This window comes from Photinus pyralis, unplaced genomic scaffold (genome assembly GCF_008802855.1).
Source record: "Photinus pyralis isolate 1611_PpyrPB1 unplaced genomic scaffold, Ppyr1.3 Ppyr1.4_LG9, whole genome shotgun sequence".
NCBI classification, from domain to species: domain Eukaryota; kingdom Metazoa; phylum Arthropoda; class Insecta; order Coleoptera; family Lampyridae; genus Photinus; species Photinus pyralis.
In genome coordinates this window covers 6,370,270-6,380,528 of record NW_022170878.1, presented here as the reverse complement: position 1 = coordinate 6,380,528, position 10,259 = coordinate 6,370,270, and the positions used below count along the sequence as shown (strand labels likewise).

At 35.1% G+C, this 10,259-nt stretch overlaps 1 protein-coding gene across 3 annotated transcripts; it reads left to right on the top strand.

Annotated features, from left to right (window-relative positions):
- Positions 1-292: 292 nt before the first annotated feature.
- LOC116179950 (myosin-13-like) lies at positions 293-8,862 on the top strand. Of its 3 annotated transcripts, none has more exons than XM_031499767.1 (10): positions 293-453; positions 506-623; positions 675-794; positions 3,869-4,066; positions 4,117-4,282; positions 4,558-5,041; positions 5,089-5,213; positions 7,286-8,005; positions 8,066-8,115; positions 8,165-8,862. In XM_031499767.1, exons 1-10 carry the CDS (start codon positions 435-437, stop codon positions 8,523-8,525), a joined length of 2,361 nt encoding a protein of 786 aa, XP_031355627.1. In that variant the 5' UTR covers positions 293-434; the 3' UTR covers positions 8,526-8,862. The 3 variants fall into 3 exon arrangements, with proteins under 3 accessions (XP_031355627.1, XP_031355625.1, XP_031355628.1); XM_031499765.1 differs by having other exon boundaries at positions 4,114-4,282; XM_031499768.1 differs by lacking the exons at positions 8,066-8,115; positions 8,165-8,862 and having other exon boundaries at positions 4,114-4,282; positions 7,286-7,783; positions 7,840-7,978.
- Positions 8,863-10,259: the final 1,397 nt, after the last annotated feature.

The window sequence follows — 10,259 nt, the reverse complement described above, 5'->3', positions numbered from 1 at the left end:
ATTTTTGAAAGTGAATTTGAAAAATTGAATTAGTCGTCAATCAGTGGTGCGCATTTGTACAGCGATAAATTTCCCGATGAACTAACGCAGCGTATTAAAGTTTGAATTCTCCGTTTGTTTCGAACCTCAGATGCAACTGCACCGGGTCGGAGCAGTGAAATCCAGTTACAACACATACAAAATTGAATGGGAGCCGCTTCAATATTTCTGTTTAGCGAACAGTCAAGGTAGTTTTTAACTAATGGGAAAGCGTGAATCGGTTGGAATTTTTAACTAATGGGATTAAGCATGCGCAGTACGATATTGGTCATTTAATGTGAACTTGTTTGAAATTTATTTGAAAATTCTTCCAGGTTTTTCGTTTTTCTCATGCTGTCATTTTTGTTTGGCTAAATTCGCAATTGCAATGCAATAATCTAACGATCGGAAGCGAAATGGAAGCAGAAAATTCAGGTTTGCCAAATTTGCTTATCACTGCAACTTTTTTTCTTCACTGAACTTGCAGGTGACCATTTATCTCGGGCTGCACGCGATGTTTACTTGAACTGCGACGTTTCCAGTGAGAACTCGGTAACTGTGTCGATTTTGTTGCGGTTTATCAACAGTAGCGACTGGGCGAATGTGTAAGTAAAGGTAACGGGGAAAAGACGTCTAACATAATTGTTACGTTTAAGGTTTGAATTTACAAAACTAGAAGCGATGCTAGATCCGCATGGGACAGATCCATGCATCACGTGTGAGGAGTTTATGCATATTGTAACGGAATGGGCCAACAGTAACGACACCCACTTTGGGTAAGTGCTATGTTCAATCAACGTGTTGATCACATCAAGGGTGAAAATATCCAGGTTTATAATTGATCGTTAGTTAAGTATCTGACAGGCTTTATCGATTGTTTCTCCCACATTTTTTGAAACTGTCGGAGAAACGTTAATAACAAATAATATTAATGCGTGTCCACAAAGTTGCAAGTTAACATAGCAATATTTTTTATTGTACTTTCCGCCAGTAAACTTGCCAAATGTAAATTAGCTTAATTAGCTAAATGGCTGTCATCGTTCTGAGTGTGGAGTGCATCCCACTGACAACCTCTGGTGACCGAGGGGCTCATTTCCATCACCCTGATTGTTATGTTGTATACAGGGTGTTCCTAAATGTGATGTAATATGTGTATATTCTTTTGGTTCAGACTGCAGTCTATTTCAGCTGTTTTTAAAAATAGAGGTTTTCACGACCCTGTGCCACTTTTTTGTGAAACATTTAATACAACAAACAGAACCAAGTTTGATTTTTTTAGATGTTATCATATCTTAATTACCCATGTAAGATAGAAAAAAGGTAAAAACTGCCTATTTTAGATATTTTTACGTAGAATCCAGTGGCGTAGATTTTTGAACCACCGTGCTTTCATCTAAAGTTGTTTTTTAAATTTTAGCTATGAACCAAAAATACCTTATTTTTCACGGTTTTTAAATAGTAGGCCATGGATTCATGGAGATGTTGTTTTGTCTATTATATCCATGGTAACTAAGGCAGGCGATACCGATCAATAAAAATAGCTAACGTATAAACATATATCAAAATTTTTAAAAATATGTATAACATAGTACATATAATTATATAAAAGAAATATAGGTTGTGGTTGCATTTAAAAAATACCAGCATTTGGTCAAATCTGATCCACAAAATTTTTTTGAATTTTACATAAAAATATCTAGAATAAGCCGTTTTTGTGTTTTTTCTATCTTACATGGATAATAAGATATGGCAACATACCCAAAAAGTCAAACTTCTCGTTTTCACCCAGTATCTCAGAAACAAACGTAGCTATAGATTGATTCTGTTTGATGGTATTGCAAGTTTCACAAAAAAGTGGCAAATGGTCGAGATAAGCGCAAGTGTCTATAAATAAATGTAGTCCTAAGCACTCGTGCCAAGGATTTAAAATGTGACCGATGTGATTTTGTCACCAAATAGGTACAAATCTAGTTTTAAAACACATTTAAATACAAAACAAAAACTAAAGATGTAGGTATTGCTATGCGTATAAAAAGAGAGCATGTTTTATAAAAACTCAAGATAGGTACAATACCCGTCATAGGACGTTATTGAACCCTGGTCAACATAGGACAGCACTGTTTCAAAAAAATTTGTTATTTCGTGCCTGCCAAATTTTTAACTCTTTACCCTGTAATATTAAAGAACTCCTATCAAAGATTTAAGCAAACACTTAAAGTGTTTTTGCTTAAACAGACTAATTATCACTTAGATGAATTTTTAAGAAAAAAATAAGTCTTTTAGGTGTTTTTTATGACTTCTATATATTGTTCCCCATTTGTTTGTCTAAAAATTTTATACAGTGTGTCCCAGATCGCGTGGGATTGCATGGGTAACTTTGTTATTATTAAAGATAGAGAATTAATTAAGTGGGCAATGTTTTGCAGTTTTAGATGCTTATTTAAAATTTCCTTATGGAAATTCAAAATGTCGCATAGGTTCGACGTAAATTCAAAAAAACTAAAATTGGTCATTTCCTTAAATGTCTTATATCATCGAAAGTATAAGAGATATAAAAAAAAGTTTTATATAAAAGTGACTGTCTTTGATACGCTTAATTTAGAATTGATGTCAAAAAAAAATTCAGGATGGCTACTTTTGAGGAACATTTACCAACTTCCTAAACTTAAATAGGTGCTATATGGGATTTTTAGATTACTTGATAGATTTTTTAATTCTCTTTTCAACGAGCCATCATAACATAAGATTGAAAATAAGATACCAGTTATATCAACGGTTTTTATATTTTAATCAAGTAGGCTGTGATGAATTAAAAAAAAACAAAACAAAATCTATTCGAGCCAACAAAACAATGAAAATAATTACATCAGATGTTTAAAAAATCAGGGGTGTATATACAGTACATTAAATTATAAAGGTAAGTACTTAATTAAAAAATAAAAGCAAAGTGGAAGTAGCTACCACTACAATAATAATAATAATCATCAATGGCAACACGTTGCCTAAACTAAACTGTCTTGAAGTGTGTTTCACTAATAATGGCCAGTATTTTAAACATCTGTTGTAATTATTTTCATTGTTTTGTTGCCTCGAATAGATTTTGTTTAGTTTTTTTTTTTTTCGTCACAGACTACTTGATTAAAATATAAAAACCGTTGATATAACTGGTATCTTATTTTCAACCTTATGTTATGATAATGATGGCTTGTTGAAAAGAGAATTAAAAAATCTATCAAGTAATCTAAAAATCCAATATGGCGCCCATTTAACTTTAGGAAGTTGGTAAATGTTCCTCAAAAGTGGCCATCTTGAATTTTTTTTGACATCAATTCTAAATTAAGCGTATCAAAGACAGCCACTTTTATATAAAACTTTTTTTTTGTATCTCTTATACTTTCGATGATATAAGACATTAAAGGAAATGACCAATTTTAGTTTTTTTGAATTTACGTCGAACCTATATGCGACATTTTGAATTTCCATAAGGAAATTTTAAATAAGCATCTAAAACTGCAAAACATTGCCCATTTTATATACATATTTAGTGAACGTACTGGCAACAAATTAAAATAAATAATAATAATAATAATATTTGTTTTTTTTTCTTCTAAAACCATCCTTATCCATTTACTTCCTCTTATTTATATCTGTCAATTTATTTCTTTCATTACATTGAACGTTTGGATACATGTAAATTGAATCATTACATTTGCAGCACATTAATTTTACTCATGTAACAATTTCAAAAATTGTAATAATAAATTATAAATCTACCCATTTTCATCCTTATAGTAAACGCGTTGCTTAGACCATTCTAGCTCTTGTGTGCTAGTATATCGTTTCGTTGCAGATTAGAAACACAATCTCCGCCTCCCATTTGTAACGGAACACATCACAGTCCCGCCTCGGAGTACGTGCGTACATTAGAATTAAAATATCAGAACTCGATCAGGAAGATCGAGGATCTAAAGTTACAACTAGCGGCCGCCGAAGAACAAAACGATCTCTTGCAAATTGAAAGTGAAGGAATCGCACCGAAATTCCCCAAGTAGCAAGTATGGTCGATCGCAGTTTAACTCTCAATCATTTTTGTAGCAGGACCGAGGTAAAAGAAGCTGAAGACGAGCGAGCTGATGTAGCGAACTGTGTTGCCGAGTTGAAGTCGCTGTATGATAACCAAATTTTTAAATTGAAAAAGTCAGTTGAGTTTTATGAGAAGGAAATAACCGCCCTCAACGAGACGATAGCGAAACAGACTGAGGAGGTAGTTATTTTGGTTGCATAAAATTAGGCGCCCTTCAGAAGGAATTTGTCATTTAAAAGTAGACATAGGGAAAAACAATAGGTACATGTAAACGCCTAAGTTTACTTCTTAAGAAATATCACTGATATACCTATATTACGGTACCATGTGGTTCATTACAATACATTACAACGCGTTTTAGAAACATGCGTAAATAAACTATGTCATCATCATCAATAGTTATCGTGTTTTAGCAGATTAGTTCACAGCCAATCTGTATAACACTCTGATTTCAGAAAAAACACCTAGAAGAGAAAATTGAAATCTTCGATCAGAAACTGAAAGACCAAACGAAGGCATGGTACAACTTAGAGGCCGAATTGGAATCCAAAGAGAAATCGATAACGTCGCTTTTCGACAGTAATTGTCAGTTACAGGCGAAGCTAAATCGGCAAGAGGAGTATATCAACCACTACTCCGAAGTAATTAATATATTGGAGGACGATAAGAAGGTATTGGAGGACTCGGTTCAGGAGCACATACCTGAATGTAGTTTGTACACGATGCAGTTGAACTGCACGCCCCGAAGGTCTTTAAATTCAGACGCAAACACACCACTTACTTGCAAAATTTTCAAATATAACAGCCCTCGTCTTTTGTACAACCTACAAAATCCGGTTTCTCCCAACCTGGATAGTCCACGTGTAGATAAAATTAATAACAACGATACGGAAAATCCAATCGAGAGTTGTGATTGTACCTTTACATCTGATACGAAGGGTGAGTGTGGTTGGATGTCGATGTTATCATTGTGCTCTCATCTGTAGATATATCGGATAGTGGCGAATCTAAGGCGGAAATCTTCAATATTACGGATGAGAGTTTAGCAAACACCCTAAAATTATTGTGTAATGGGCGACGTCGTGATAGTTTGTCCGATGAAATTCTGCTGGTAAGTCATTCTTCAAGGCCGTAAGTAAGCATTGGATTATTTAAGAAAATAGGAGGACTTGGTGTATACAGGGTGTTTTTTTGGGAGCTTTAGTTAAAAGTTTCTGGGAAAGTGAAATAGGTAGGTTTTTGAAAATTTGTACTTAGGAGTTACTCTGAAGGTCGAATCGATGTAAAATATTTTAAAAATGGCCGCACTTCCGGAAACACCGGAAGTAGATAGTAACTTCGTTATTTTAAATGGCAACCCCTATTTTTTTATTGCATTTTTGGATTCTACGTGAAATTTCACTTCTCTTGATACCCACATGTCGATATCTACCATTTATGGTTTTTAAGTTATTTTGACTTTAAGAAAAAAAATGGCGGATGCAGATGGTACCTTGATAATTGATTACTTGAAAACGGTTGTAGTCATGGCAACCTATTTTTATCAGTGCATAGAGAATGAATAGGGCTTTCTTTTAGTGCACTTAAAAAAAAGGTTAAGTTGCGTACGACCGCCCCTATGGATATCCAAATTTATGAAACTTCAAAGACTAAAAACTCAGTTTTTTTAAATGGAATGACTATGTTCTTACTATTCCATGAGATAGAGAATCGAAATGGGCATATTTTGACAATGCATGTTCCTATAGCTATCTTTAACAGTTTCTGACTTATTCCCATTTTATTGAATTGACACTATTTTTTCCGGATTTTCTTTTTAGTAGTCGGCCATGATTTTATAAAAATCGAATTTAAAAAAAATCTAGTGACACCAATCCGTCACCTGTTTAATAGATTAACATAAGTTTTTCAAAAATCGAAAAATGACTCGCAGTGGTTTCACCTATTTTGGAATTTAATTGTTATTTATGGTGAAATGGACAGAATCGCGGCACGTGCTTGCCGTACATTCATTCGAACACTGGAACGAAATTGTATGAATTTTGGAAATGTTGAACCCCCAAAAAACCGTTGAAGCACAAGTGATACAAAGCTCTGCACGAGAATATTTAAGAAAACAGAATTGAATTGCAAATGCAAGATTAACAAAATAAATTCAATGCAAAATATAAAAAACTTTGTTGAAACATTTTTGGTATGGAATTGTTGCTAGAACAGATATCGCATTACCTCTCTTAATTTCCAGACTTATACGTTGTTTAAGAAATTCAGTTGAACGACTCTGTTTCCGTCCTATATCCTTAATAAATGAGTTATTTATTAATGAATTATTTAGACTAGAACTAGAATCAATGGTATTAAAGAATCCATTCCTTGATTTGTTTAAAATTCGATTGTTATAAAATCATGGCCAACTACTAAAAAGAAAATGCGAAAAAAAATGGCATCAATCCCGAGATCAATCCAATGAAATGGGAATAAATCAGAAACTGTTAAAGATAGCTATAGGAACATGTAATATCAAAATATGCCAATTTCGATTCTCTATCTCATGCAATATTAAGAACATGGTCATTCCATTTAAAAAAACTGAGTTTATAGACTTTGAAGTTTCTTAAATTTGGATCTCCATAGGTGCGGTTGTACGCAACTTAACTTTTTTTTAAGTACACTAAAAGAAAGCCCTATTCATTCTCTATGCACTGATAAAAATGGGTTGCCATGACTATAACCTTTTTCAAGTAATCAATTATCAAGGTACCATCTGCATCCGCCATTTTTTTTCTTAAAGTCAAAATAACTTAAAAACCATAAATGGCAGATATCGACATATGGGTATCAAAAGAACTGAAATTTCACGTAGAATCCAAAAATGCAATAAAAAATAGGGGTTGCCATTTAAAATAACGGAATTACTATCTACTTCCGGTGTTTCCGGAGGTGCGGACATTTTGAAAATATTTTACATAGATTCGGCCTTCAGAGTAACTCCTAAGTACAAATTTTCAAAAACCTACGTATTTTACGTTCCCAGAAACGTTTAACTAAAGCTCCCAAAAAAACACCCTGTATACACTATGAAGTGGGCATTTCTATTTCCAAAATTAAAAAGTGGTGGGGATAACGTCTCCTTTCTACTACTAAGTCATTTCTACTGAATCTTTAATTTGCCTATTTTTTTAGGCAGACCAAGATTTCCACAGAAACGAATGCCTCCAAATAATATCGCGCCAAAAATCGCAAATTCTCGATCTGGAGGAGTCGATAGAACAAATGAACGCGCAAATTGAGCAGCTAACCGAGCAACGGGGTGAAAATCAGTTGCACATAGCAACACTTACATTGACCGCCGAAGAACAGACAGAACGATGCACGACTTTACTAGAGCAGCTGCAAGCTGGTAAGCAGTGCATCGAAGAGTTGACCGCGAAGAATGAGCTCTTAGAGAAACTCGCCCGCCCGCAATGTGCCTCGTGCGACGAGGTCAACGGCAAAAGTCTACGGATGACAAATTTCAGCAAAATGGAGGTGAAGCTGGAGAGGAGAGAGGTGATGATTGAGGAGTTGCGTAAGTTGCTAAAGTTCGAGAAAGTAAACTACGAAAAACTACTGAACGAACGAAATAGCCTCGAGCAAGATTTAAATGTGGCGATCTGTAATGGTAATAAACTGATAGAAGAAGTGAGTATGTTAAATAGGAAGCGCGACTCTCTACAGGAAGAATATGTTATCGTTAGAAATGAAGTTTTAATGTTAAAGTCTGATTATGCTCGGTTTAGAGAGAGCACGCGTGCGATTTTGGCAGAGTTTAATTCTCTCCTTGCGACGCTCCCGATTGAAATTTTGAAGTTTAAATTCGAGAGTTTACAGTCGAAAATGATTAGTGCCGAATTTGATTGTTCAGTAAGTACTGATTTTTGGTCAATTCTATCCCTTCTCTAATTATTATTAAAACCTTTCCAGGAACTTGATCATCTATCCAACCAGATTTCGAACCAAACACTGGGATCAGAGTAAGTGTGGTAAAATTTCAAAACATTCCACGTCGGTATATGTTTCTAGCGTGACCAGCAAGCTACTGCCAAAGGTTATAAGCGCATTTAAATGTGATAGCGAAACAATTGAAAGTCGTTTGCAAACCCAAGCGACGCTCGGAGAGGAAGCACAGCGGGTCTTACTTGATGTTTTCGAAAATGTGAAACTCGTGCTGACATCGGTTGAGACCCACTTGTCGACAAAACACAAACTTCTCGCCCATCAGCTTGTAGAAAATTGTCCACTCTACGTCGCCAATGCTGTCAACGTTACAATACAATATGGCAAACTTCTCCGAGAACATTCCCAATTAAAATTGCTCGGTGCAATTGTCAACCAGAATCGTCACTTGGAATGCCAAATTAGTCGTTACAAGCAGTTAAAGTAAGTCATCGATTACTCGCGCATATCTGACCGAGTGTGTTTTTAGCACCAGAAGTACGGAGAAGCTGTCGTCCCATGCGTGCTGCAAAATTGGTATTTGTTTTTGTGTGTTTTTTTTAATTGCTTTTACTCTGTTGGTCTCTTATCTTATTATTTCGGGTAATTTAGGATATATCTACGACTGTTATTTTCAAGATTGTCCTACACCAATTTAGTCTGTAAACGCGATAATCGAATGAAATTTGTGTGTGCCATAATGTAAAAGAGTTATATATTTTTATACAGCCAGCTTATATGTGTGTTAGCGATGTTAATAAAAAAAAACTACTTCCTACGATAAATCACTGCCTCACTTGCCTCATCGGACAAGCCGCCACTGCTTCAGCTACATGTAACTTTAGGGGTAGGCGACACTTGAATTTGTTTATTATTTACTTGTTTCACTTTAAATGTTATTCATATTATGATTTGTTTGAGATTGGTCAGTTTGATATTTAAACTCATTTAGATTGATCGGTGACTTCAATTCTATACGTATGAATCGTGTTTCGTCGGTGCAGAAGTAAATTGCGGACTGTTAAACAATTACTTGGTGGGATTCATCTTGGAAATACAACTTTAGTTTAAGGTTACCGTATCCAGGACCTTAGATACCTTCTGGACTGGAGATGGTCCGTCTAATTACCAATGTAGGTACGTACATTATGTAAGAGACTTCTTAATGTTATTTTTCACAGATTGAAAATAAGTGGAGTTGCTTTTAAATCGATTTGAGCTGGCTACGTATTGTAGATGTGAGGTAAAACGTTCCCTTTTTATAGCGGGGGGGGGTTAATACGTGGGCCGTTTTCTATCGAAGGACATTGTGCGCACAGTTGTATGGTAACGCCGGTTCTGGCGCACTTTGAGTTCTGCGCATGCGCCAGTACTCCAACGTTGCACTACTGCGCATGCACCAAGTCACTGGCGGTCGTGGTTCTTGTCTAAAAACTAACAAGTCTGTTGAACAAAACAGGTCTGTTTCTGATGAAAAAAATTTTTCTTATAGAATGTTGCCTGTAGAATCCATAATTTCAAACAGTTCCAAGATTGGGCTACTAGTTCAAAAGTTACAGCCCTTTCAATTTTTTTTCGAAATTGGTCTATAACTTTGGATTGAGAAGTCTGATCGAAAAAGTAAGAATTGTTTTGGATTCTACGCCCCAAAATTAATAAGAAAAAGTGTTTTCCCGAGGAATTTTGGTGTAGTCGATTTTTGGTAAAAAAGGAAGGTTATACACTGTGTTGAGGCTCGCAAAAAAAATTGTCTTGGATCGACCCGGAAAAAAATTTTCTTATAGAATGTGGCCTGTAGAATCCATAATTTCAAACAGTTCCAAGATTGGGCTACTAGTTCAAAAGTTACAGCCCTTTGAATTTTTTTCGAAATTGGTTTCTAGTCTATAACTTTTGATTGAGAAGTCTGATCGAAAAAGTACGAATTGTTTTGGATTCTACGCACCAAAATTAATAAGAAAAAGTGTTTTCCCGAGAAATTTTGGTGCAGTCGATTTTTGGTAAAAAAGGAAGGTTATACACTGCCTTTTTTTGAGCCCCGAAAAAAAAATTGTCTCAGATCGACCCGGAAAAAAAATTTTCTTATAGAATGTGGCCTGTAGAATCCATAATTTCAAACAGTTCCAAGATTGGGCTACTAGTTCAAAAGTTACAGCCCTTTGAATTTTTTTTCGAAATTGGT